Source organism: Aspergillus brasiliensis, assembly GCF_001889945.1.
Source record: "Aspergillus brasiliensis CBS 101740 unplaced genomic scaffold ASPBRscaffold_13, whole genome shotgun sequence".
NCBI lineage: Eukaryota > Fungi > Ascomycota > Eurotiomycetes > Eurotiales > Aspergillaceae > Aspergillus > Aspergillus brasiliensis.
The window spans coordinates 648328-674303 of NW_027137454.1; the positions used below are offsets into that span (position 1 = coordinate 648328).

At 50.2% G+C, this 25976-nt stretch overlaps 15 protein-coding genes and 1 non-coding gene across 16 annotated transcripts; 8 read left to right on the plus strand and 8 right to left on the minus strand.

The window, feature by feature from the left end:
• Positions 1-70: 70 nt before the first annotated feature.
• On the minus strand, positions 71-1605 carry ASPBRDRAFT_78004 (uncharacterized protein; the record flags this gene model as incomplete). The annotated part of the gene is made up of 4 exons (XM_067629388.1): positions 1017-1605; positions 614-940; positions 418-560; positions 71-365 (listed from the first exon to the last, which is right to left on the minus strand). Exons 1-4 carry the CDS (start codon positions 1158-1160, stop codon positions 71-73), a joined length of 909 nt encoding a protein of 302 aa, XP_067475560.1. The 5' UTR covers positions 1161-1605.
• Positions 1606-2225: 620 nt separating this feature from the next.
• ASPBRDRAFT_323293 (uncharacterized protein) lies at positions 2226-4895 on the plus strand. Its single transcript, XM_067623005.1, has 9 exons — positions 2226-2597; positions 2681-2751; positions 2889-2912; positions 2969-3068; positions 3122-3194; positions 3272-3649; positions 3715-3734; positions 3785-4114; positions 4178-4895. The coding sequence occupies exons 1-9, from the start codon at positions 2460-2462 to the stop codon at positions 4628-4630; spliced, it is 1587 nt and encodes a 528-aa protein (XP_067475561.1). The 5' UTR covers positions 2226-2459; the 3' UTR covers positions 4631-4895.
• A 195-nt stretch (positions 4896-5090) lies between these two features.
• Positions 5091-6095, plus strand: ASPBRDRAFT_199439 (putative GNAT family acetyltransferase; the record flags this gene model as incomplete). The annotated part of the gene is made up of 3 exons (XM_067621328.1): positions 5091-5188; positions 5365-5687; positions 5761-6095. The coding sequence occupies 3 exons, from the start codon at positions 5091-5093 to the stop codon at positions 6093-6095; spliced, it is 756 nt and encodes a 251-aa protein (XP_067475562.1).
• A 545-nt stretch (positions 6096-6640) lies between these two features.
• On the plus strand, positions 6641-8653 carry ASPBRDRAFT_134278 (GMC family oxidoreductase; the record flags this gene model as incomplete). The annotated part of the gene is made up of 7 exons (XM_067618591.1): positions 6641-6698; positions 6752-7016; positions 7094-7250; positions 7304-7674; positions 7723-8031; positions 8082-8571; positions 8621-8653. The coding sequence occupies 7 exons, from the start codon at positions 6641-6643 to the stop codon at positions 8651-8653; spliced, it is 1683 nt and encodes a 560-aa protein (XP_067475563.1).
• Positions 8654-8918: 265 nt separating this feature from the next.
• On the minus strand, positions 8919-8999 carry ASPBRDRAFT_t234. The gene has a single exon. It is a non-coding gene; the product is annotated as a tRNA-Arg (tRNA).
• A 1127-nt stretch (positions 9000-10126) lies between these two features.
• ASPBRDRAFT_199441 (alpha/beta hydrolase) lies at positions 10127-10902 on the plus strand (the record flags this gene model as incomplete). The annotated part of the gene is made up of 2 exons (XM_067621329.1): positions 10127-10504; positions 10582-10902. 2 exons carry the CDS (start codon positions 10127-10129, stop codon positions 10900-10902), a joined length of 699 nt encoding a protein of 232 aa, XP_067475564.1.
• Positions 10903-11059: 157 nt separating this feature from the next.
• On the minus strand, positions 11060-11785 carry ASPBRDRAFT_33592 (FKBP-type peptidyl-prolyl cis-trans isomerase; the record flags this gene model as incomplete). The annotated part of the gene is made up of 6 exons (XM_067623137.1): positions 11060-11117; positions 11166-11207; positions 11262-11282; positions 11353-11413; positions 11475-11542; positions 11649-11785. 6 exons carry the CDS (start codon positions 11783-11785, stop codon positions 11060-11062), a joined length of 387 nt encoding a protein of 128 aa, XP_067475565.1.
• An 813-nt stretch (positions 11786-12598) lies between these two features.
• Positions 12599-14185, plus strand: ASPBRDRAFT_33593 (uncharacterized protein; the record flags this gene model as incomplete). The annotated part of the gene is made up of 1 exon (XM_067623138.1): positions 12599-14185. One exon carries the CDS (start codon positions 12599-12601, stop codon positions 14183-14185), a length of 1587 nt encoding a protein of 528 aa, XP_067475566.1.
• A 569-nt stretch (positions 14186-14754) lies between these two features.
• Positions 14755-15568, minus strand: ASPBRDRAFT_58343 (alpha/beta hydrolase; the record flags this gene model as incomplete). Its single annotated transcript, XM_067627882.1, has 2 exons — positions 14755-15467; positions 15526-15568. The coding sequence occupies 2 exons, from the start codon at positions 15566-15568 to the stop codon at positions 14755-14757; spliced, it is 756 nt and encodes a 251-aa protein (XP_067475567.1).
• Positions 15569-16146: 578 nt separating this feature from the next.
• On the minus strand, positions 16147-17859 carry ASPBRDRAFT_33595 (Zn(II)2Cys6 transcription factor domain-containing protein; the record flags this gene model as incomplete). Its single annotated transcript, XM_067623139.1, has 1 exon — positions 16147-17859. The coding sequence occupies one exon, from the start codon at positions 17857-17859 to the stop codon at positions 16147-16149; it is 1713 nt and encodes a 570-aa protein (XP_067475568.1).
• Positions 17860-18052: 193 nt separating this feature from the next.
• ASPBRDRAFT_160240 (FMN-binding negative transcriptional regulator) lies at positions 18053-18899 on the minus strand. The gene has a single exon (XM_067619463.1). It carries the CDS (start codon positions 18888-18890, stop codon positions 18102-18104), a length of 789 nt encoding a protein of 262 aa, XP_067475569.1. The 5' UTR covers positions 18891-18899; the 3' UTR covers positions 18053-18101.
• A 598-nt stretch (positions 18900-19497) lies between these two features.
• ASPBRDRAFT_659976 (uncharacterized protein) lies at positions 19498-20776 on the plus strand (the record flags this gene model as incomplete). The annotated part of the gene is made up of 3 exons (XM_067628628.1): positions 19498-19728; positions 19927-20001; positions 20058-20776. 3 exons carry the CDS (start codon positions 19498-19500, stop codon positions 20340-20342), a joined length of 591 nt encoding a protein of 196 aa, XP_067475570.1. The 3' UTR covers positions 20343-20776.
• Positions 20777-21018: 242 nt separating this feature from the next.
• Positions 21019-22354, plus strand: ASPBRDRAFT_47263 (O-methyltransferase). The gene is made up of 2 exons (XM_067625819.1): positions 21019-21699; positions 21756-22354. The coding sequence occupies exons 1-2, from the start codon at positions 21180-21182 to the stop codon at positions 21965-21967; spliced, it is 732 nt and encodes a 243-aa protein (XP_067475571.1). The 5' UTR covers positions 21019-21179; the 3' UTR covers positions 21968-22354.
• ASPBRDRAFT_47264 (DsbA family oxidoreductase) lies at positions 21830-23001 on the minus strand. The gene is made up of 3 exons (XM_067625820.1): positions 22916-23001; positions 22708-22852; positions 21830-22648 (listed from the first exon to the last, which is right to left on the minus strand). Exons 1-3 carry the CDS (start codon positions 22961-22963, stop codon positions 22074-22076), a joined length of 768 nt encoding a protein of 255 aa, XP_067475572.1. The 5' UTR covers positions 22964-23001; the 3' UTR covers positions 21830-22073.
• Positions 23002-23681: 680 nt separating this feature from the next.
• On the plus strand, positions 23682-24229 carry ASPBRDRAFT_199449 (ankyrin repeat domain-containing protein; the record flags this gene model as incomplete). Its single annotated transcript, XM_067621330.1, has 3 exons — positions 23682-23793; positions 23851-23879; positions 23948-24229. 3 exons carry the CDS (start codon positions 23682-23684, stop codon positions 24227-24229), a joined length of 423 nt encoding a protein of 140 aa, XP_067475573.1.
• A 269-nt stretch (positions 24230-24498) lies between these two features.
• Positions 24499-25748, minus strand: ASPBRDRAFT_134181 (esterase/lipase family protein; the record flags this gene model as incomplete). Its single annotated transcript, XM_067618581.1, is given in 6 exon segments — positions 24499-24600; positions 24653-24826; positions 24886-25239; positions 25256-25312; positions 25372-25597; positions 25657-25748. 6 exon segments carry the CDS (start codon positions 25746-25748, stop codon positions 24499-24501), a joined length of 1005 nt encoding a protein of 334 aa, XP_067475574.1.
• Between the last annotated feature and the right edge of the window lie 228 nt (positions 25749-25976).

Sequence of the window (25976 nt, forward strand, 5' to 3'; positions counted from 1 at the left end):
GATACAATGGGAAAGAAGATTTATGTATTTAGTTGTTGAATGAATGAAAATTCAAGTCCATTAAATTAAACTAAGTATCTTTTGCCGATTCCGGTCTCATTAATTCTATATCACTGTCCGAACACTTGGTCGCATTGTATGCCGACTGTACCGTCGGATGTTTGAGCTCCGTCGGCTTGAACATACCACTGGGGAAGGATTCCAGGAATTCTCGCAGGTATGGCACACAGGCCGAGAGGATCGCCACCGTTTGAAGTACTTGACTGCAAATCGCCCATTGCCAGACATCGGTGGGTAGAGGCGAGTCGGCGTGGATCTTGAAGTTCCGGACGTAGCATAACTGTACGATACTGCCCGCGATGTCCCTGGACAAGAGGTTAAGATTGTGGAATACTCAGTCTAGGTATTGCGACTTACAAGATCCGAACGGCGAAGCAGCTGATTACCACCAGACGTCGTTTCAGACTCAGTTTCAGGCGGAAGATGATGAAGGACGGGACGGCGATAATCATGATCTCGACCAAGATGTTCATGACTCCAAATGCGATCCAAATACCGGACTTGTAGACATTAGCAAGATTTACTTGCTTAAGACAACGCATGCATTACTTACCACGTTCAGACACGTTCCGCCGATAATGTTCCACACCTCGGGGGGATGGCATTGGAGACACACCACGATGGCCATCACCACAACCCAAATCAGAAGCAGACCTGTCGCTACCAGGACAGACTTGGACTGTCCGGTCGACGAGAGCAGACTGTAGAAGAGAACCATGACCGAGAGCTTTCCCAGTCCTAGAGTCAACACATACAGCACCTCCATGGAATAGAGGGCCTTTTGCATGACGACCAACTGGCCATCTGAGAGGGAGGAAGCTTGTCCCAAGCCATGAGTTGCAGCGACGGAGACAGCTGCCCCAGAGGCAATCGATGCGATCTACTTGCACGGTCAGTTTTACTATACAGATCACCCGAAAGAAGCAAAACAGTTATCTGGAGAGAAGCTAGCTAACCAAAGTGCTCAAAAGAAGCGCCACACTAGACACCTTCCTCCTCAGAACCTGCCAGTTTGTCGTCAAACAGGCTACGACGGCGATGAACGAGACGATGAGGAGGAAGCATGTCACGACCTTGACTGCTGCGGAATGGTCTGTCATGGCTTTTCAGGCTTGAAACAAAATAACCTTCATGGTACCGAATCGGATTCCAAGGCACAGGTAGTTGAAGGATTTTGGCTGGCTACGAAAGCTGATCGTGATTGAACGATTTTTCAGCATATAAGGTAGTGAATAAGGACCTGACTCAAGCCGTGGGCAGATCCAGTTCCGTCTTGCGAGCAGTGCGTGAGAACAGCCCCATACACAGCCCAGTTGCAGGGCATGCAGATTGCAGTGAGTGTCTGTGTGCGCGCGCGGGCGGAGAAGGAGCACGGGTCGCACTGGAGACACTGGAGACACCTGGGAACACTGGATACTCGATGGATAACACTGGGGCTGGCGCGTGCCGCCCGGAAAGTTTAGTCGGGCAGGCCCGATGATCGCCAAGCTCGTCGGCCTATAAGCGTCGCACGTTGGACCTGCGCCCCCTCTGCCTAGATTCTCTAGCGGCCGCAGAGTCTGCACGCCTCCAGAATATCTCACCCCGATGGGGAAACAGCTGTCAATTCATGTGAGACGGTTGGCTGTCTCCAATCTTACTGCTGGAGGCCAAGACTGCTTGTGTAGCCGAGCTGCCTTGGCTAATTCGCTTCTTAGATTAGTTTAGTTTCTTTGGTTTGTGCTGCATTGGACAGTTGGTATCTATCTACTTGGCAAGTAATTTGGTGCAACTTGGTAACTTGGTCCAACTTGGTGGGTGGGCTTCTTTCCGACCAACCCGGACTAGGGCTGACGTTGGATGGTCCCATTGTTGTTGATGGTGCACACCCTCCCTGTCTAAGGTGTGTTTCTCCACTCGCCCACTCCACCCCCTGCTTGCCAGCCTTCATTCCTTCTGCTTCCTCCGGAGTCGCCTGGTCGCATTCAATTTACGCCCAGATGAGACACACGGCAGCCAAGGTAACCTAACTGAATCGAACATTTCTCGAGAGGCTAGACAACTGGAGTCGCAATTTCACTCAACTCCCTCCGAGCCATCCTTTACATATTGCAATAACGGCCCCTAATCCGCGATGCATTTGGCCCCCAAACTCATCGGACGATGCCATTCTGCAACCGATAAGGACGAGGACGCTTGGTCTATTCGGGTAGTCCGGCCGATTAATTGGTGTAATAGCAGGACTGAGTGTGGCAATCCTGCAGGGTTAAACCGTCTACCTTGGGATTTTATCCGGCCGCGCTTGCATAAAATGACTCCAACTCAGTTTTCTTAAAATCCATGCCTTCGAGAATCACACCTTTTTCTCTTACTTTGCCTAGTTGCCTGAGTTTCTGGACTGGTCGTGACGAGTTCCCAAAATGGCCAGGAACAGCGATGTTGAACATTCGATCGAGCTGCGGGCTCCCACGAACCGGGATTCTGGCACGCCGAGCAAGGCGACCTTCAGCAATGATGCTTATGAGTTGGCCAGGGTCGGAAAGAAGGAGGTGTTGAAGGTAAGTCAACCAACACCCCCCGTTTTCTCCGAAAAAAATGCTACTGCTTCTTCCATCAGCCGCTGAGATCTAACCCTTGCTAGCGACGATTTGGTCTGACGAGTACCGTCGGGTTTGCCTGCAGCTTGATGCTGACTTGGGAAGCGGTTATAATGTATGTGATATTATTTCTTATTTTTCTGATTATTTTCTTTTTCTTTTTTTCATTAACCCCTCTGCCGTTACCCCACTCCCCCTTGCTTTTTCTATCCCGTCAAATGTGTGCAACGTACATGCTAATAGGATCATTAGGAACATTGGCTTGGGACTCACCAAGTAAGGCCTGTCACTGAATGATTTGAACGAATAATCCCTGTTAACTCCCAGTGCAGCGGTGGTCCCGCCGGTCTGGTGTATGGCTTTCTCGGCGTCTGGGCCGGCATCATTTCCGTCTTCATTTCCATGGGGGAGCTAGCCAGCATGATGCCTTCGGTATGTGTCCGACACTTCCTGCAGCTGAGAATGAGCCTAATTTCTCACCCCAGGCGGGCGGGCAATATCATTGGGTGAGCATCCTGGCCCCCAGGTCGGCCAGGAAGTTTCTCAGTCATGTCACTGGTATGTGGTGCACCTCTATGTGCCGAGTCTGCGAACCGCGGTCCGAGTTGGCTAACGCAAGGGTAATACCCATCCAGGCTCGGTGTGCATCATTGCGTGGACAGCGGCCCCCACCGCCGCTATCTACCTGGCCGCCAGTGTGCTGCAGAGCACCATTGCGATGAACATCCCCAGCTATGATCCCAAAGGATGGCACATCACGCTGATCATGTGGGCGATTCTGCTCGTCTGCACCATTCTGAACACTTGGCTGGGGATGATCTTGCCGGTCATTGAAGTGCTGATCCTGCTGGTCCATGTGCTTGGCTTCTTTGCCGTCTTGGTCCCGCTCGTCTATCTCGGGCCCAAGGCGGATGCGCGATCGATCTTTACCGTCTCCTTCGATTATGGCGGCTGGGGGGATCTCACCTTGGCGACCTTTATCGGATTAAAGGGCACGGTGGCTGCGTTTGTTGGTAAGGCGGATTTCCCGTATCTGATCAACTTCAACATGATGACTGACTCGTTTACTTTCTACTAGGCACGGATGGCGCTGTTCATGTAAGTGCTCTAGCCGCTGTGCGAGTCAGCACCAAGCTAACTCCTTACAGATGGCCGAAGAGGTCGCCAACAGCAGTCGGGTCGTCCCCCGGTCCATGCTGCTGGCTCTTATGATCAACGGCGCCACGGGCTTTGCCATTCTGATTGCTTTCCTCTTCACCGCTGGAGACCTGCTGAAGATTGTGGAATCCAGTGCGTCGTACCCCTTTATGTACATGCTGGCGAGCTCGACGGGGAGTCAGGGTGCTGCCGTGGTTCTGTCGAGTATGATGGCCATTCTGCAAGCGTGCGCCGGACTCGCGGGAATCTCTTCCGGCAGTCGCATGTTGTGGTCATTCTCACGCGAGCAGGCCATTCCCGGCTGGCGCTGGGTGCGACAGGTATGTCTCTCGATTCCACCATATATGTGGGTTGAGTATTCTAATTGCGATCGCTATCTACAGGTCAACCAACGCACTCTGGTGCCCTTCCACAGCACGCTGGTGGTGGTGGTCGCCGCCGGTCTCCTCAGTCTGATTAACATCGGATCGGCCGTGGTGCTGAACATCATCCTGTCGCTGGTGCTGGAGGCCTTCTTTGCCTCGTACATGATCTCTCTGTCCCTGCTGCTGTATCGTAGACTGCGCGGCGACCTGACTGAGCCGGGCCAAGGCGGCGGTGTCCTCAACTGGGGGCCCTTCCGCGTGAAAGGATGGTTAGGCACGGCCAATAACATCTTTGCCATTGCCTATTCGATCATCATGATGTTCTTCGGCTGCTGGCCACCGGAGAACCACCCTGACCCGGAGAAAATTAACTACAGCATTGTCATCTTCGCGGGCGTCACCCTCATCAGTATCATTTACTATGTGGGATGGGCGCGGAAGCACTACCAGGGCCCGCTAGCCGAGCTTTAGTGGGTGCTGTTCTCTTTGTTTGGGGCCAAAGTCGGAGTACTCCGTGAATCCCATTAAGAATTCTGGAACTGGCGCCATTTTCCGCTGCTTCAGGGACTTCTTCTTCCCTGGCGATGGTGTCGCCCTAAAATAGTGTACCTTATACTACTTTTTAATCTAAAAGAGATTCGTTCGGTTTCGACAGGGTAACATCGGCTTCCGGCTAGTCCACTAGTTAAGTCGTTGGGACGTTAGTGTGTTTAATTAACTAATCTATTCCTTTCAGTAGTTAACTAGTTAGTTATCGAGTTATCTTTTAGTCTATCAGTCCCTTAGTCAAGTTGGTCTTTGGGACTTTCTCTCTTCTTCCTTGTTGTTTCCCCTCACTCCCGTGCGCCCCTCAATTTCCCCGTTTCAAATCGATCATCCCATCCATCGATTCGATTACTATTTCCCATCCATTTCATTCCTTCCAGCCATCATGACCAAGTCGCAGTTCGAAGTCCGAGAAATCCACACCAAAGAGGAATATGCCCGTCTAGTCGACGTCCTCTGGTCCGCCAACTTCAACCCTTACAAGTGAGTTTACCACTACATTCCTTTGCTTCCTTTGCTTCCTTCTTCCTGCTTCCTTCATCCAATTTCCTTCCCCAATCCTTCCATCCTCCTATCTTACTATCCCCCTATCCTTCCATCTCCGTATAGTAAACCCAAAAAAAACCTCCAAACTAATCACGGTCGCACCATCCCAATAGTCCCGTATTCACCGCCGTCCACCCCGTAAGCGGACACACCGCAGAAGACCGCGTAAAAGACAAAGCCCTCGACACGGAAATCCGCTGGGCCGCCCACGAGAAGAACCCGGCCTCCCATCTCATCTATGTGATCGATACCGAGACCGGTCGCGTAGCCGGTGGCTGCGAATGGCTCATTTTCCACCAAAACCCCTTTCCCAATGGTCCCCAACCGCTGTCGTGTACTTGGTACCCGGAGGGTTCCGAACGCGCCGAGTATGCGAGTCGCATGCTCAGTCAGGCCTTCTTTCCGAGACAGTGTTGGTTGCAGAGACCTCATGCTGGTATAGTCTCTTCCCCTTTCTTTCAGAATATTTTATTTTTTTTTATAAGGATATGGCTAATTGATAATGCTAGGTGTCAACGCTATGGGCGTCCACCCCGACTACCGCCGTCGCGGCGTCGGTCGACTCCTCATGCAATGGGGCCACGAGAGGATCGATCCCCTGGGCTATGAGAGCTGGATCGAGGGTAGTCCCATCGGTCGCTGGCTGTATGAAGAGAGCGGGTACAAGCGCGTCATCAGTTTGAATATCGATTTTGCGAAGAAGAATCCCAGCGATGAGTGGAATCGACTGGTGCATGAGTGTCAGCCGCCGGCGATTCTTCTGCTGTGGCGTCCTCCCCGCGGCGAGTGGAATGATAAGGTGCCTCCCGGTCCGTGGGCGGTTACTGAGGATACCTGGAAATAGGTCGGAGGCAGTGGTGTGGTGGATGTAGAATAGATGAGATGAGATGATGATTGATGTGATGAATAAAGTCTTTTCTTCCATTCACTACAGTTTTATATCGCTGATGGTTGAGAATCAGATGGAGAAGCCCGTTCGATTAGGTTTCGTGCCGGATTCTTTCTTGTGTCCAGACCGGCCATCATGAGATCATGGTTTCCCGCCTAACGCTTAAGGTTTGTGGAGTTGGATGTCATGACATGCTTATCTGTTTTGTGTTCTTTCATCGACCAGATGATAGGAGGGATGATGCTTGGTTCGTGCGATTGGCATACAATGAATACTACTTTGCGAAGAGCTGACTCTTGTGTGTAACAGCCATTCAAGGCTGTCTAGCCAGTATTTCTGCAAACGGACGAGCAGCTCTGGGTATCTCCAATTACCATTCCCTTATGGCCTCCCGTAGCTTGAGTATATATACAGTAGTAGTATCATCGCGTCGCATTTATGAAGGAAGTTAGGATACCCTCTGCCATCGATCAATCCCACTTACCTAGCATCACATCAATATGCATACTACTACAGAGGAAGTCTTCGACATCATCATAGTCGGCGCAGGCGTCGCCGGTATCCCCCCCACCTACCAAGATACTATCTCCCAATTATACTGATAAGCACAGGCTGCGTCCTCGCAAGTCGCATCTCCCAAACCCGTCCCAACCTCCGCATCCTCCTCATCGAAGCCGGCATCGACAAAGACGATCGAACATCCCCTGCATTGGGCTTCACGGCAGGATTTGACTCAGACCTCGAATGGAATCTGCGCTCGGTGCCGCAGGAGCGCGCGTTCGGAGGTGAGACGGTGTGTTTGACCACGGGGAAGATTGTCGGCGGTGGATCCGGGGTGAATTATCAGGTGTTTACGAGGGGGCCGGCGGTTGATTAGTAGGTCTTTTTCCACTAGTTAATGGTGTTCTGGTTTCAAAGAGGATTCATGTTGCTAATGTAGGTTGGTATGGTAGTAACCAATGGGCAGATCTTGTCCAGGACACGAGATGGTCATGGACTGGCCTTCTGCCGTATTTCAAAAAGGTCGAGACGTGGTATCCGTCTGCGGAGATGAAGGAGAGGGGTCTTCTCACGAGGGAAGTTCATGGGGATTGTGGGCCGATTAAGGTAGTTAGCTGTCATTCTTGTCTTCTGCATTGAGGTACTGTGGTGACTGTATGTAGGTCAGTCATGCGACGAATAGTGGCAAGCCACGGAATTATCCGTTGCGGGAGAAGACTCGCAGATTTCATGAATTACTCAGTCGCAAGCGGGTGGATGACATCAATAGTGGACAGCAGCTGGGGTATTCGGAGGCTTTTAGTTCCTGTTATGCGGGATTGAGGAGCTTTGCTAGTAATTACCCTTTGGGGAGGAATGTTACTCTGTGGACGAAGTCGAATGTGGAGAGGCTCATTATGGCTGGGAGCACTGCGGAGGGAGTCGTTGTTGCGCGGCGAGTAGGGGACCGGATTGAGCGTGTTCGTGTTAGGGCTCTACAGGAGGTGATTCTGTCGGCTGGACCACAGGGATCACCTAAGATTCTTCTATTAAGGTGGGATGGCTGTCACTTCGAGGGGAGGAAGCCTGTTGACACTGATAGTGGCATCGGCCCGGCAGCAGAACTCAAGCGACATAACATCACCCCCGTCGCAGACCTTCCCGTCGGGAAGAACTATACTGACCATCCTCATATATTCACCTACTGGACGATCAACGAGCACAATGCCACCCTGGGTGACGGAGAAATGGAAACAGAGCAGTGCCATTGGCTAGCGGGCCTACCACACGACTGGATGTCATTTGCGCCGGCGGACGCAAAGACACAAGAAATCGCCAAGAAATTGCTCAACCCAACTGAGCGCAGTCGGTACTTGGCCGATGGGAAGATGCAACTCGAGAACTTTATCGTGTATGCTGTGCTGTTCCAAGCGCTAGAGAAGGGAACGCTAACTGTCTCAGTTACACCGCCGTCGACACATCGACTCGCAAGAACCCCCTTAAAGGCTGGCCCGGTAAGCGCGTCATCAGTCTTATGCACATGGTCGTCGACACCGTATCACGGGGTACATTGACGCTGCGCTCATCTGACCCGGATGACGCCCCTGTGCTCGATCCCAGACTCCTTGCGTCCCCGGTTGACCGATCGGCGTTGTATGAGAATGTGCGGGCGACTGCACAAGCCATTCAGACTGTCGAGGGTCTAGATGCAGTGGAGTTCGGTGTAGATGATTCCCTCCGTGATAATTGGTCTGATGAGGCGATTGATGTCCGCGCGAATCGGAGTGGTGGTAGCACGTTTCACCCTTCCGGGACTTGTGCGATGGGGGAGGTTGTAGATACTGAGTGTCGAGTCTACGGTGTCGAGCGACTGAGGGTCGTGGACTCGAGCGTTATTCCATTGCCGTTGGCGGCGCATTATCAGGCGCCTACTTATGGGGTTGCTGAACAGGTAGGTACTGGATGATAGACATGATGCTGCTGCTGATAGTAAATTGTAGGCTGCGGATATGATTATTGCTTCGATCGCTTGACCGAATCACTCCAGTGTGCGGGATTGGACATGACTGGAGAAGAGTCTCATTATTGGAAAGGACTATTGCTTTGTGTCGTGCTCGATCAAGGCATAGCTTTCTGAGACATGGTGGAAGTTACCCGGTATGGCTATGATGGTAGTTGTAGGACAAACAACAACTTTGACCGAGACTGACTGGGAGTGAAAGCGAGGGGTAAGTCAATAAAAAGAAATTCTAAGTTCTATCTATCACCTTGGTAAGGGATGAAAAAAAGAAAAAGAAACGACCGAGACGTGACTCGAACACGCAACCACTGCCACATCCACAACCGGAAGGCAGCGCGCTACCATTGCGCCACCCGGCCGTACTTGATGTTTACTGCAATTCCTTTTGCTTTATAACCAGAAAATATAAATATGTTCCACCAGAGCTTCGTTTCAAGACGAGCCGGATCAATAGTCGGCGATTGGAGTGTCAACCTTAGGTTTTCCATATTAGCTCAGATGTATAGTTTATATGAAGCGTGCAGAAAGGGCCAATCCTATGCTCAGTCTATTTGCCGCTCGGATGGACATGTTCGTGGTATTAGTACCATCTAGACTATGGCAACTCTCTTCACGATATATATTCAACCCCGTTTGCCGAAAATCGGCAAACGGCATCGATTGAAGTTGACTGCCAGCCAGCGCTGTCCGACAGAACGATTGTACCTACAAGCATGCCACTGGCCGTTGGTTAGCATCAAATAGTACTAGAGCACAGACATCCATACTATGCGTAGTATACAAATGCGATGAACATAGGCCACATCCCCTGGAAACAGTATAGTATTGAAGTATCAACATATCCCGAGAAATCAGTATGGTTAAGCGTCAAGTCTGTGGGTAAGCTCCACCCTCAGCCACATAAGGCTGTTTCAAAGTCACCAAGTAGGCAAGTACAAACATGTAAAAGTAGAATCGTGCGTCGCTCCCCAGCCCACTGACAGATGGCGATGAGCTGAGTGCAAGCTAGATGCAAGCCACGGTCGTCGATTAGACGGCGAAAGAGCGAGCGAACAGAAAGCTTAGCAACTAGCGCAACGCTAAGTAGCTAAAACACGGAGGTTTATTGGTCCATCCGTCAGAAAGCGGCTTGCTTGGACCCTATAAAAGACTGGAATAGGATCGAAGTCGCGACTCGTCTGCCTGACGTGAGATTTAAGTGGATGTATAGCTGTTCTTTGTATTGGATGGATCAATGGATATCTCGGAACTACATGCTACTGCAGCCAACCGAACGACGTTGCTTCACGCCAGCTGCCATGTACTGACTTGCTGAGCCCCAGTAGTTGTGTAGTGCTACTGAGCAGTATGCGGTATTCCTAGTGACAGCCTCGTACCCCGCCCTCATTTAGGCTACGGATGCGCTAACAGCAGACTCATATATAATTCATAGATACCCTCGTTCCAACCCATTATCCCATATACTTTTTTACTATCATACACCACAATGCCCCCCACCATCCTCTTCGTCCCCGGTTTTTGGGAAGGCCCCAAGGTTTTTACCCCCGTATGTGACCTCCTGCAGGCTGCCGGTTTCAAGACGGATGTCTGCACATTACCCAGCACAGGCACCACCTCTCCCGGCAACCCGAGTATGGCCGATGATATAGCCGCCGTGCGCGACGATCTGAAACGCATCGTGCAGCGCGGAGAGGAGGTGATTCTCGTATTGCACTCCGCGGGTGGATTCCTCGGTAGCGCTGCCATGGAGGGCCTGAGCAAGTCGGCTGTCGGACAGGGCGGAGTCGTCAAGATTGTTTTCTTGACAGCGGCGGTTTTTCCGGAAGGACACGTGCATGAGGATTTGCCGTTTGCTGTTGTCGAGGTTGGTTATCCATATCATATCTATTTGAGTCCTCGCTGCCTGTTGTGAGAGTATCTGGTTGACGTGCGTATTGACAGGGAGGTGCAATGTACTGCGCTCAGCCCGAGGTGCTTCTTCTGAGCGACGTCCCTGAATCAGATAAGGCACAGTGGCTGGCTGAGCTCAAGTCCCAGCCGGCGGAGGGTTGGAATGACGCGGTGTCTTACGCTGGGTGGAGGGATGTACCCAGTGTCTACCTCATTTGCGAGGGCGATAAGGCTTTGCCTGCAGGCCTACAGGAGCAATTAGCTAACCTGGCCGGGAGCCAGATTGAGCGGTGTAGTGCTGGACATATGCCACAGATCAGTCAGCCGTCGCGGGTGGCAGAGGTTATTAGTGCAGCAGCAGCGACTATTTGAGGGAGCGAAGGTTAGCGCAGAGGTGTGATGGGGATAAGATATGTTGACGAAGACAGGTGATAATGCATTCCTCTATATTCGAAGGCGCAATATCACGCGAAAATAAGGGGAGTTATGTAATGTGGACATTAATGAGTACAGAGATACTATTGTACAGTTATTCAGATTCATCAGACTCGATCCCTCGCCCGTTGATGGCGAGTAGCTGAACATCGCTGCATAGCTGTGAGTAAAAGAAGCTGTGGCTGGAGGTTTCCACTTACAAGACGAGGGTCGAGTTGCCGGGAATAAACGGAGGAGCTCCCCTGGAAACAGAATCAGCGTAAATTCCAAATACCAAGCCCTAAAATAGAACGTACTTCTCGCCATATCCATAGTGACTGGAGTAGATATGGAATGGTTAGTACTCGGCTATACCGAAAGAAAATAGTCATTGTGAATAAGACATACGGGCCAAATGTAAGGTAGGCTCTCTCATTCAAACTCATCCCCAAGATACCAACATCCCATCCTGAAGCTCGTCAGCCGACTCTTTCTGCAAGGATTACTGGGGCTTCGTTTGCATGACGAACCTTTGATAACCTGGCCGACGCCGACCTTGAAAGTAAAAGGGAATCCCCTTTTAATGCTGCTGTCGAATCTGGGATGCAACGAACCATCATTAGTATTCTCTTAACAGCCCAGGCCATGCAAAGAGGACTGAAACAAACGGCAAGCCGTGTCTTCCTGATTGAATAGGAACATACCGACGCCCTCGGTTCCTTGACCGGGTCGGGTCGTAAAGATAGCCGTGGTAATGCACTGTGACCATGTCACCTGGCTTGGGGTAGTCCACCCCGTTGCCTGGGCGCAGAATATCCTTGATGAAATCGATGAACCCCATATTCTTTGGTCGGGTGATCTGGTATATTCCAAATGGACTGTGGGGAAACAATGGGGAAGTCTGAACGGGGGCACGTCTCCTGCCAGCTGGTCACATGACCTGTCAAGATTGTACCGGAACGGAAAAAGTTACTGGTTTAGGCCAGTAGAATATTATGCCTGACTGCTGTAGATGGTGACCTTTATAGATATGCCATATATAAGGTTCCTTGATTCAAAGGGTCTCTATATTTTGAGATGCTGCTATAACAAATGAAATACCGCTGAACATCAGTGGTCATAGTAGATCAGTGCCTTAAGTATCAATACATTCGTGATGGTATTCTCGCCTGAAGTAGTGAGTGTATTCACTCCTCACTAGTTGCTGTGAAAACAACCCGTCCTTCACCGAGTCCACAATTCACGCCCATCTAGCCTGTGAGGGATTTTTGCTATTGGTCAAAAATCAGTATAAGGTTTGAAAGCAATGGAATAGGAATTAAGCGCATCAAGATTGGTACATGAGGAGGGGGTTCACCGTTGTGATTCCACTGCACTGACTGGAATCCGCCACTGAGAACAACGACACTGTCTACGACCATGCACGGAGACGATATTCTCATTCATCAGGCTATGCCTCGAAAAGAGCCTGGCTGTTACACCAATTGTCACTGTGGGGAGCCCAGTTGAATGCCGCCCTTTTTATACCCCGTCTTTTTCTCCAGAAGCCAAAATGCTTTTCTATCTTCTACAGCACCGGCAGCAAGGCATTGTCATATCAAGACATTTTCCTTAGCAAGAGGTTCTTGTAGCAAAGCTGCTAGGTGCTATCAAGATGCCGGTATCACGCCTCAAAAAACAGGACCGGCCCAAGCATGCTGACTTGGACACAAGAAAACGTGCGATGCGCGCCGGCACGAAGAAACTTAGGAAAGACAACAATCACCGCGAACAAAAGTCAAAGAAGGGGTCTTTGGCAGATTTGGACAATGACCTCTTGTCCCCAATGACATCCATCGATATGGATAGCCCTCAAGATTCACGCCGGACGGCTCGCTACTCCTGTCCCCCGGATATGTCGGCTGATTCGGTGGCCTTCCTGAGCCCTGAGGAGACCCCTGACATGTCTCGGCTCCCATTCATGAGGCAAGCACTGAGGAGGGATAATCATTTTATGCCGTCCATGCAGCTGCCCAGTCCAGAACAGAGCCACCAGAATGAGGAAAGTCCCCGGAGGTCCGAGAGAGTTGCTGCTGCTAAAGATCATACAGGTCTTGAGAGTTTTAAAGCACTCCGTGATCTCAAGCACCCCCACCGATCTTCCCAACAACCTTCCACCACGAATAGCAGCTCGCATCCACGTTCTGACTACTCCCTACCCGACTTCGGGGGGAGCATCAGAGAGCGTATCCTGCTGAGGCGATCAGAGCCATACTCCCGACCCCGCTCTATCATAAGACCGAGTCGCATCCAATGCGTGGATGCATGGTTCGGCCGGTTGCAGGAGTCCTTACAGAAGACTAGCATGGTGGCTGAGGATCAGTCACTTGATGGAGGAATTCAAGGGTATCACCTCACCCATAGCATGGTTAGCTACCGAAAATACCCCTTCGAGGAGATTAATTTCACCATGCTCGTCTTCCGAGACGTGTCGGAGCGAGTTGATGTCAACTGGAACGGTCTGCAGGCACCCCTAAAGCATCGCCTCGCCAATTTGTTCAATGAACAGAATGTTTCCGGAAGCAGGAGGGCCATTTACGGCGCTCTTGTGGTGGGCCAGCTGGCCCAGTTCTATGTTTTCGCCAGTGGGGGACCCGCGCAACTGAATCTCTCCATCTTTGAAGAGAATAAGGTGACCCTGCATCTTGAGCATGACCAGGCCCTGATCGATGCGCACTTAGCCTGGATGAGGAACGAGTTCCCGGCCGACGTGTTTGAGGCTATCGCTAACGATCCGGGTCTGCAGGAAGCTGCCGTCCGGGCAACCGAGGAACTGGACCTCATGCCGGAAACAGTGTTCTCACCTACGTTTGAACCACTCCCAGAGCGCGACTCCTCGCCAAAAAGCCCGTGCTCCGATACGGAGCAAACATCCGAAGAAACTTTCGAAACTTTTTGTAAAGACGTCCTTAACCTGAGTGACGAAGGCGAAGACGACGAAGCAGCTGAAGAGCAATACGGAGCCGAAGAACCCGAAGACGCCGACGAGGCCGACGAATCCGATGTAGCCGACGAATCTGATGTTGTTGAAGAACAATACATACCAGTCGTCCTCAGCGAGGATGCGCTGATAAGACAAGCGATCAGCTACGTCAAGGATGAAGCTCTGGACAGGGTTATTGGCACGGTAAATTCCGATAGCGAACTGGACGATGAGACCGACGACGAGCAGAAGAAGTATGTCAAGTCCCGGTGCTATTGAAACGCTTTGGAAAGTCCTTATCGCCATCTGCATGGGTCAGATGGTATGGCTCCAATAAGGCCACGGTTTTGTACCGCAGAGCTTCGGGTAACTCGGCTGAAGTTAGCTTGATAATTAACTATTGCTTCTGATTGAAACACACCAAATAAATTCGTAATACGATTGATTCAAGTTGACTTTGTGATAGAGCTAACGTGATAGGACTGTGCGTCTGGCAGTGCACAGTCAGCTGGGGCGTTCATTTACGCTTTCTAGATCACACATACCTATAAAGACAGATGTTATAACAGTCCAGAAGCCAAAGGTAATGTGAACCATGATGTGAGCGACAGTACTGATTCCCCCTTGACTGGTGAGGAAGAAAGGAAAAGAAGGGGGATGTAGGCTAACTGCTAACGGAGACAGAACTAAAAAATCTTAGTCATGGGTGTACAGAGCTAGCGCAAAGCAAGTGACAGGCACATACATGTGAATGTTAGGGAGATTAGTGTCTCACAAGTGGGCAAGCACATGACCATGTACTGCACCGCCGAGAGAGTATATAACATTTTGTAACCCGCAGGATCACATCAAGACGAGAGTTTACTTTTGATGAACATGACCATCGCATCTGTGTACAGTTTGCTAGTCGGCACAGAATGACCACCCGGGTGAACAAGCACTTTATCTTCCACGACACCTGTGGTCGCATCAATCAGACAGCGGCTTCTTTTGAAGTACACAGTCTCATCGAATTGACCATTGACATGAAGCATTGGCCCCGAAATCTTTGGCACATAAAAGGCTTTGTATCGAAGGTTCAGCCCAGCGAAACCACAGCAGCTGATCGAGAACTTGATAGGATCGACTCCATCGAACGACTTTGGGTACGGAATACCTCCACTTTCGACTTCGGTTTTCTCAAAGACACTCTTCCTGCCTGGCTCAACCAAGCTCGTGATGAGTCCGGTCATGAAGCCCCCTTGGGAAAATCCAATGACTCCGGCAAATGGGCCCTGGGACCGCATAATATCACCAAGCTTTTGCAGTCCATCGAGCAACCCTGGAAACTCATCGTCGTCGTTGACCTTGTAGAACCATCCAAAACCTGGATCGGTCCCCGGGATATAGTGGTCCCAGTCGGTTGGCTTAAGTCTCCAGGTGCCATCAGGGTACACGAGCTCTACACCGTCCGGGTAATCTGGATGGTATCTAGGGGCAGGCGCTGCTGGGAAGGCTTCCATAAGGGCTTTCTCCAAGCCGGATACTTCTGCGCGAAAAGACTCTCCGGTTTCAGTACAGCCTATCAACCTATATGGTTAGTGGTGGTCTTGATATCTGCTTTGCGATAAACATAGTACCATGGATCATAAGAATTTTAAGCTTGGAGGTCGTTCTGGTCATTGTAACAATCGTCATAAGCGTAGTAGGATCAACCGGAGAGTATGAAATGGTGTTGATTTCCCTTGTGTGCTTGCGTTTGATGAGATTATCAGCCGTGGCATTCAACTTCAAATCGATGATCAGAAGCGGGGTACTTGCATGATACATGCACAGGCCAAGTGACTTCTTCGTAAATACCCAATGGCACTAATCCCAAGTCTGCCATGTTTATTGTGAGTGCTCTCTGACAAAATAATCCACGGCAGAGCATTTATAAATCTCATATATCTCAATATGTGCACTGCATACCTAATCTTGCCTTTGCATTGAAGACACTGCGTAATCTCTATTGTACCCTTGTGTGAGTGACCTCACCAGGACATGTGTCTGGATCGACAGGGATCTATCCACAGCGTCGCATCTATTTGCTTCGGAGGAAGCCGAGCCACAATATTCGGTTATGTCCCGCTTATGCCTTGGTCATTTGCCAAGGATGTTGAAGATCTCAATACTTTCACATCCTGCTTTTTGAGCTAACGAGGGCTAAATAATGGGATATGGACAAGGGTGTTGACGCTCCTTATCGATAGTATCTGACTTCACACATCCAGGGAGATACACTCTTGGGAAAGGCAACCGAGGTGCTGGTCTCTCCCATGAAAGAGAAGGCTTGTAATAGACTGACTGTTGTAGCCAGTGATCTTGGGCGTTCCTCCCCCATCGTCCACCGGCTGAGTGACGGCAAAGATATCTCGACCAATTGCTCTCTGTTGATTAATGATTTTGACCACGTTGAAGGTCTGATAGATTGGAAATGCCCCCTCTTCAGTTGGTTGCAAATTGATGAGTGTCTGCAACCAGTCCTGGATCTCCAACCCGATTGATAGACTCTGACATCGGAGAATACCCGCCAGAAGTAAGCCTGAGAACCCGATAGTATAGCTATTCTTAGTGACGGACGTCTGTATATCGCTCCATTGTGCAATCCGGACTAATGTCTGGACCCAGTATTCCTCTTCGTCATACTGTCCATCATGAGTGGATTCTGAATCATGAAGGAGTCGCAGAACCCCGGTGCACTGCATGGCCCGCGCAACTACGTAGTATGCGTAGTTCAGCGCGGCATCATGGGACTGAAAACGGATTGTAGTGCTGTCCGTATCGTTAAGCTCGTATATTGGCTGCTCGGATGGCGGAAGCTGCAGCACCCACGCGTCCAACTTTGCCGCTTCGTGGTGCAAGAGAGCAGTGCAATAAGCATAGTGTTCGCTGACATCGGAAACACAAGTATCCTCCGACCGTAGATTCCGAAAATGCTGCAGCACGGCGTTGCAGTTTAGCCGATGTGACTCACACATAATGCTGAGGACTTTCACACGTCGTTCGTGAAGTGTCTGCGGGACGTCTAATAAGGATGCAGGTAGAGGGATCGAAGGGAGTTTCTGACAAACTTCCAACGAACTGAAGTAGGCTCGAGCCCACCATACAACATACCGGATTTGCATCCATGAAGCAAGCAGCGATTTGATGGCTGCGTCTTTGACGCCTTCATGCCATTCAAGAAGATTCATCATACCCCGGACATGACAGTGAAAACCCTGGAAATTGCCCATAGCTTGCTCCAAATGAGCGAACAAGACGAGTACAATCAAGATTGTTGTTGAGTTTCGACGATAGTCTTGTGATTGCATGATGGTCAGCTTCTGGATTGCGGACGAGTAGTATAGATGGCTCCGTGTCTGGTGGATGAGACTAGGACTCAATGGGCACATTGACCCGAGTGATGCTGATCTGCGCTCTGCATGGAGGCGGCCGATATTGCAGGCAGATAGGGCTAGGAGGGCGTCGTTGAGAATGGGATGGTCAGCGGCCAAAGAGGTGGCAAAGTGGAATATCGGGTGCAAGGCTGGCAAGCATGAGCCCTCCCAGTAGGTTGTATAGAAGATATCGCGGTCCGTCATTTGTAATGACTGGATAATGCTATGACTCCCAACGGAGGGGACATCGCGTGTGGCATGAACGACAGCCAAGCTCTGGTCTTCAGGCAGTGTTGGAGTGGTCTCCTCTGGCGGCACATTGGACACTGTTGCTGTTGCTAGTGCCTTCGGTGATGATTTTGGATTTTCGACTGTAGCAACTTGAAATTTGAAAGCTGGTCTAGCATAATCACAATTCTTTCCGAGTCTCGCACAAGTTCCGCATGTCGGTTTCCGCTCATCACACTTGGTTCTGCGGCTGCGGCAACTTTTACAGCCATTGCGGGAGCGGATGATGTTTGTCTTTTTGGGTCTCGGTGGCGCCGGCTTGTACATGTGATAAAGTACAATGAAGAGAGTGTATTTTTTTTTCTCTAACTCGACCTCTAAGTTTAGCAGCTACAGACAACAAAACAGTCCGGCCGAAGGCAGTTGAGGGCAATCGCGGGGTGAGTCAACGATTATAAGGTGCACGTGACTGTGCACCAAGTGAAAACCAACGCTAACCCTCTTTGAGAAATTACTATATCCGACGGATTTATTGAGTATAAAGTAAGTAACTAATGGAATCCTTCACTCTATTCTACCGAGGCAGACTTCAGCGCCTTCTTCTTGTCAATCAACTCCCCCCGTTCCTGAACCAAAGCCGAGATAGCTTGTCCGGTTTCCCCGCCCATGCCTGCAAACCCTTTGACCACGCCGTTCCGGTCCCCGGGCTTCATCTCCTGACTCATCTTGTACTTGCCCTCAATCTTCGTAATCTCGATCCGAATCCCTACAACATTCCGCTGCATCAGCTCGATGTATCGCTCGGGCGCGTCCGCAACCTTCCACGGCTGTGGTCGGTCCCCTCCGGTAAATCCCATGATCCGTCGCTCGCATTGTTCCGACAGATCATGCATCTGCTTCGATAGGAAGGCGTCCGCCTCGGGGGTCCTGGAATCGTAGTACAGGGAAAGCTTTCCGTAGATTTGAACGGCCGAGTAGTTCCATGTTGGGACAACCTTGCCGGTGTCGGGCTTCGTCTCGGTGTAGAATTTGGGGGTCACATAGTGGTCGTGGCGTCCGTTGAATACCACGAGGACATCGCGCTCGAGCGGAAGGATATTCGGCGGTGATCCGTTGGCAAGCTCGAGCATGGCTTTGGCTTGAGGGTTCTGCTTGGCGATATGGGCACGGAGTTGCGGGTGAGCTGATGGGTTCTCTTCGGTCTTAGGGAGGTCTAGCACGAAGGGGACGTGGGTGCATTGAAGAAAGTCCTGGTTGGAGGAGTCTATGCCCGTAATGAGCATGCCCAGGGGGTTCTCCTTGATGAACTGGAGGAGCACCTCCTCATCAGTTTCAGCGTGCGCGCTGGCAAAGAACATGGTGTGAAGGTCTCGAGGAAGTGTATAGATTGCTTGATGACCATATTCGGGGAGGGTAGGTCAACTTTATACTGATGTGAGGCCTACTCTTGTTTGCTTTGCCACTAGTCATTCTGGATCATTCAGAATTCTCGACTCATCTGTTCTGATAATAATCCGAAGTGTGTGATTTGTCTCACTCACAGGGCTGCCATTCATTATCAAATCTCCGCTTGGCATCGTTCTTGCGCACCCGATCCGGTAATTTATGGATCGGGACCCACTTTCGGCAGAGATCCGATCGTTCTCGATCACCCGATTGGGAATATCTTGCGCCCTGTCACAGTCAATCATGGCTGGATAATCCGTGGCGATCCCGATGTCTAGTTACTCAATCACTTCTGTGAAGGGGCTCTTACTATAACTGGAGTGCGAATGCGATACACTATCAATCTCTTAAAAGTCGGTGTCTACCGAGGTCCGGCGTAGACGGCAGAAGTAAGCAGTCAGTGATTCCAATGATTCAAGTATCCGCCCGTCTCTGATATCATGGGCAGCACGGAACCTATTCAATTTGTTTACCTCTCGCTCATCTAGGTCAGCAGGGTCTTCCAGAACTCCCAGCACCATGACCAACCAAGCCCCCCTACGCATCGCCGTTCTTATCAACACACCCCCGGGAAATGAGTTCTGGAACGACGTGCGCGGGTCTTATCGGGATGTCTTTGATGTTATTGCACCAAACGCCAAGGTCGATATGTACGATCCCGTATTTGAAGGGAACTTCCCCGACCCCCAAGAATATGGCTTGATCGTCTTGAGTGGAGGGAAAGCCGATGCCTCGTCCTCGGAACCCTGGGTCCTTGGTGTTTTGGACTTTCTCCGAAGGACTGCGCGGGAGTCACCAAAGACTAAGATTCTGGGCATCTGCTAAGGCCACCAAGCGATATCGAGGGCATTTGGTGGAGAAGTGCGAGCAGTTCCTACAGGACCCATTTTATGTGTCGCAGCTACACTGCTCATCGTGCTCTACAAACTGATTTATCTATTATTGTAGGCCGGCCTTGAAGACGTAAAGTTGACTGAAGCTGGAATGAAGTTCTTCTCCAGCCGATCAGGTGTTAAGACCTACGTGCGTTGTGTGATGGCTGCCCTTTGGTTGTTTTCCCTGCTGATGATTCTCCCCAGAGGTTACCGGAGTTTCATGTACGAGAGGTGGCACAACCCGGAGTAGGCTTTGTTCACCTGGCGGAAAACCATGAAATGTTTGTCAATAAGGAAAATACCGTGCTGTCTTTTCAGGCGCATCCAGAAGTCCAGCCTGAACTGGCCAAAAAGATGTTGTTAGAGGAGGATGATGTTTACAATGGCAATCTTTCGGAGCGGGAACTAGAAGGCCAGCTGGCGAGGCTTGAACAGCCAACAGATGGCTTTGAAGTGTTGAGACGGGTTATAGAGTGGGCTAGAGAGTAGACTTTGCACTCGATAGAAGACAGGACCTGGGTTATGTGTATAGAATAGAGATAAATCGATCGTATCAAGCCTTCTAAGAATTTTTCGCTAGCATACATTCACGTCGTAGCTGGCTGACAAGATACTCAAGTCCCAAGCTTGTCTTGCCAGGAGCGTCCGTTGCGATATTGACACAATGACTCATGGATGGATTGTATCCGATTTTCTGTGTATAGTGTGTCGGGAAAAGCTCACATCCACCACCATTGACCTATAAGACCCGTAATGGCTTCCATGAAATGGGGTCAATACTTTGAGCTTACCGCTTTGATTTGCTGATTAATGATGCTCCCTTTTTCATGGTGGTGGATGAGTCAATGCCCCTTTCCATAATGCCGAGAAATATCCTCGATCTCCGCGGAGGCAATCTACGCAGAACACTTAACCGCGGGCAACTCCTTCCTCTGAAGAGTCAGCCAAAAAGGCAAGGAAGATATATAACCTCGGTATGAGGCTGAAAGAGGACTTGCATCTCATATAGCTTGTACGGCACCCGAAGAAAGTAAATGCACGTTCGAGATTTCGTGGTATTATGCCGATGCTATCCGGAAGAAAACATGCCCCCAACTGTGCTGCCCTACGCATCTTGTCCCGCATGCCAAGAATCACAATCTCCACATCATGTCTTGCCGTTCTTCCGGAGTGATCAAAGCAGCATGATTCATCCATCATTTGTGTAAGCTGTAATACTTAAAGGACAGATCCAGCTCTCTGGTTCTTTCCCTTCTACTCGAAATCAACACTTTCACTAAGTATCTACTGAGTAGTACTCAATCTGACACCTAATAACAGCACAGCATGTCTTCCCCCAATCCCGTCGATGCCCCGCAGCATGTCCTCCAGCTCCTCGCCGAGCTTCACAAAAAGTCTTTGGAACAGGAAGCTTTGATCTCCAAGAACGGCAAGTTTATCTCAACGGATATTCTCGGCAAATCAGAAGACAAAGGTCCTGCCGCCAACCCGCAAGCCGCATTCGACCAACTCATGCTCGACAAGTTCATCGCGCTGGACGAAGACAAATGCCAATTCACCTATCAGCTGATCAATTCCATGGGTGCCACCAATGTCGTCGAGGCAGGCACCAGCTTCGGCGTTAGCACCATCTACCTTGCTCTGGCTGTCGCGAAGACCACCGCCGCCACTGGCAAGTCTGGCACTGTCATCGCGACGGAGAAGGAGAAGTCGAAGGCGGATATCGCCCGCGGGTACTGGCGTCAGTGCGGTGAGATTGTGGAGAAGCAGATCGATCTGCGAGAGGGTGATCTGCTCGAAACCTTGAAGGAAGGTCTGCCACAAATTGATCTTCTCCTTCTTGATAGTGAGTTTCTCGGATTCATAGCCGAGAACATTCATATGGCTAACTAACATTCATAGTCTGGACTCCGCTAGCACTCCCTACCCTCAAGACCGTTCTCCCTCGTCTCCGACACGGTGCAGTGGTTCTTACCGACAACACGATCTCCGGAGCTCACGGCTATGCGGATCTACTCTCTTTCTTGAGAGACCCTGAGAATGGCTTTCGCAATATGACATTGCCTTTCACTAACGGATTCGAGATGAGCGTTTACCTGCCGCAAGGAAAGTGAGGAAACAGTGGGAAAGAATCAGCATACATCAAGATCAAATTTGTACATAGTTGCATGAGCTCAATGGCTCAATAACAGTACATATAAACTTCAAGCCCCTCAGAAATCAACACGAAGTCATAGCCTGACCTCCCGCCACCTCGTCCGCAGAATCCAACTGCTTCCCCGTCTTATGTGCAATAAGGGCCCGCAAGAACTCATCGATATCCTGCGCGCCACTCAGAGTCAACACTGCACCTTCAGCATCGCCTCCCCCACCAATCTGGAAGCACGGCACACCGTGCACTCCCTCCCGACGTGCCCTTGCCGCCATCTCATCAATCTCCTCCACTCCCTGACCCTGCTCAAGCCAGGACCGGACCCTTGTTTCATCCAGATACGCCTCACTAGCCTGCACGGCAATGCGCACCAGGGTTTCCACATCAGTGATATCCAGCTCATCCTCAAAATGGGCGCGGAAGATGCCTTCAGCAACAGCTGTAGCAATATCGCGAGTATCACTCTCATCATTCCCTCCTTGCCGACTAACCAACTCGCTCAACAGCATCACTTGATGCGCACGCAGCGTATTTCCAAACTGTCCTCCAAAATTGAAATGGATCCCATCTTGGGCACCTAGTCGCTGAAGGCGTGCTTGTGCGGCGACAACTTTATCGGCTCCGAGCTTTTGGGTCATTCGCTCTGTTGTGTGTGATGTGAGTAGAATTGCTCATGGAGTTGGGGGTTGTAAGGCGACAGACCTATGTAGGTTATACTTTCCATTGGAGCATCACGGTCAAGAAAGTACGGTTTCCAGGAAATCCGGATGCGGTCTTGGCTTCCTCCGGGATAGGTTTTTTGGTATAGGTGGATGGCCTTGGTTAGGCGGCGGTAGCCTATGTAGCACTTCCAAGTGAAGATTTAATGTTAAACTGGTTATAGGAAGGTGATGGATAGGAGGTAGCCTACCCATGGGCATACGGGATCTGAGATGACGGTGATTTCGATGAGTGCCATGATGTGAGATAGGGATCGAAGTTGGTTTGTTGTTGATGGGATACGGTTTGGAGGGGAGCGAGTAATCGTGGATAGGGATCATAGGTCAAATAAGTATTGCTGACACTTGCTTCTATGAAACACGAAGGATGCTGAGTGGCGTTGTAAATGTAGTTGCCTCAGTTGTAGCCATGCTTTGTCTCTGATTTAGGCGGCAATGATCCGCCCACCAATCCTCGTTGAATGCCGGCGTGAGTATATTTGCGAGTCCAGACATATTTCTATTTCTGTATATTATCTAAGCTAGCGAAAGATACTCCTAGGTTATGGATTGCATTCTCAGCCATAGCAACAAGTACCTGCATGGATTAGGGGATGCTCCGGCCGACCCACTCATGCTGCATCCCCCTCCAGCCCCTCCTCGGATTCGGCGGAAATAATCTGTTCTGGAGGCCATCCATGCCAGCCTGACCAGTATAATCAAGGTCTGTAACGCTTGCATGTCGATAACTGCAAGCCCCACTATAATACACGGCAAATGATTCCACAACGATATTGTGGAGCTTGGTGAGCTGGACAGCGAATGCAGTTGTAGGGCAGCAACAGTCAGGCCAAACAGCATGACACATTTCGACCTTGATTTTCTGTACCTACTCACCCATCCTATCTTCATCCTTGCTTGTAACCACTTGGAATAATTCATTATCTCTGCTTACCTTCTACTACCTGCTGAGACGCGATGGGTGACGGAAACACCTTCGACAACCGAGACAACACGGTTCACAACCAAGCTGGTAACCAGGTTGTCTATGGCAGTATCTACAACAATACTTTCTATGCTCACGAGCAAGGTAGATATCCGATCAAACCTTCATTCACTACACTAGTGCTAACATCCATGATCCCAGACGGCGCGCAGCATATTACCGATGATAAGGTAAAAAAATGATCTGTTAACACTGAGAAGGAATATTATCACCGGCTAATATACATACCTCATCTTAGTCCCATCTTGATCAAAAGCTCCTAGAAGCAGCCGCAAAAGGGGAGGCTGCGAAAGTGGAACATCTGCTGGACAATGGGGCAAATGTCTCGGCCACTGATTCGCATGGCCAGACAGTACTTCATGTCGCTGCATCCCAGGGCCTGACTGACATCGTCGGCATCCTTTTGAGGCGCGGGGCTGACAAGAATGCGAGAAATCGCTCTGGCCACCGTCCTCCGGAGCTCGCCAGGTTGCTTGGTCATATTCCTTTGGCGAACAAACTGGAGTTGAATCTACTTTAGTGTTCTTTGGATTGTTAATAACCTTGCTGTGAGCGATCTCTCAGCTTTAGCTGAAGGAATACAGTTTACCCTCAATGCACATGAAATGCATAATGACTAAGAACGGACATATGTTGATTTTCACGGAGAACCCATGTGCTTTTTCTTTTCCAACATCAAACTATAACCATACAAACACGGACTAAGATATCTAGACCACTAAGCCAGTGTTTCAACCAAGTATCACACCACGATAGAGCACTAAGAAACGGGTGCTCAAGCATGCGCATCTATCGCGCAAACGTGCCAAAGTTCATCCCCCCATTGATAGTTTGCTGGCCTGCCTGGTTATTGATGGAAGCACCAGCATTATTGAAGTTGAAGACAGGGCTCTGGGAGAAATTTAGCAAGCGTAGTAGTGAATCTTAAGCAGTAGATCCTTACACTCGACTTCTGCTTCACTGGCACCTCAATCATCATTTTCCTCAGTGCGCCAAGCACCAACCCATATCCTTCATCGTCGTCCCTCGATCGGAACTTGCAGATGTTTTTATGGTCGGCTTGAATGGAAATCATGTCTCCGCGACCGGGAATAGTAGCAGAATTCCGGTCGACCACCTTCGCTCATGTTAGCCTAGCCTAACTAGTAGCCTTTCAGATATCTGCATTTCGCATACCATGACACCCTGTGTTTTCAACTGCTCATAGAAGAAAGTGGTCAGAATACTGTCATCAGTATTATCACGTTTCCGCAACACGTTGGCAAATTCCTCGATCAGATGCTGCAGTGTGTCCGATTTACTCTTCAGGTCCGAGATATTGGCCTTGTTGCTTTCAAAGATATAATCCGCCACTTTGTGGAAGCGAGACACCCAGTTCGCGATTTCGGAACCGCAGAATGGAGTCCCCAGGAAGACTATACCACGGACGTGTTGGCTGATTATCTGCGTATTGTCGGAAGGGGAGCTGCGATTGCCTGCCACAACAGTCTGTGATGACTCGGTGAGTTTCTCAATATTGGGGAGAACCGACTGATCGTTAACTTACCTGTGCGCAGACCAAACCGCCCAGGCTATGGGCTACGAAGATGATCGGGCGCTCTGGCTGTTTTGATTTCTTAGCTTTGATTTAGACTCAGTAAGTGTAAGTAGTGACCTTCTTACCGAAGAAGCTCTAAAACGCGATAGCTGAGCACAAAGATCCTCGGCGTTTCCCACAATCCCGTTCTGGGACAAGGCTGTCGTGAAACTGACCACCCGTGAATCATACCCAAATGTCATGATACGGGTTTTTGGCAAGTCTTGCGGAAGAAGGGCTTGGGGCCAGCACACGTCGTTGATCGTCCAGGTTGCGTCGCGACTTCCGCCAAGGCCATGGACGAAGACGATACTATCAGTGAAGTTAACTCTGGGACGAAGAATTAGTTATAACAGATTGTGGATACATACTCTACCTCTGCTTCGTTGGAGTCGTATAGAACTTTGATGCCATACTGAGGCTCGCTCTCGCTAGCCTTTGCCGAACTCCGGAAGATGGTCATGGTGAATGCCTGCTTGATGCAGAGGATAGTTGGATAAGTGTCGTAATGCCCTCAGTGGGTTACTTCAAAAGTAAATGGTATGGACTTGAGTGTTACGCGCTCAAGCGCGTCTGATGATGACTTTATATCCTTTCCCTTCAGTTTTAGATCGCTAGGCATTCTACCTCGATGTCGATATACGTAGCGCCCTCCTTCTTTGCCCCGCTCATACCTTGGGCATCCTCCTGG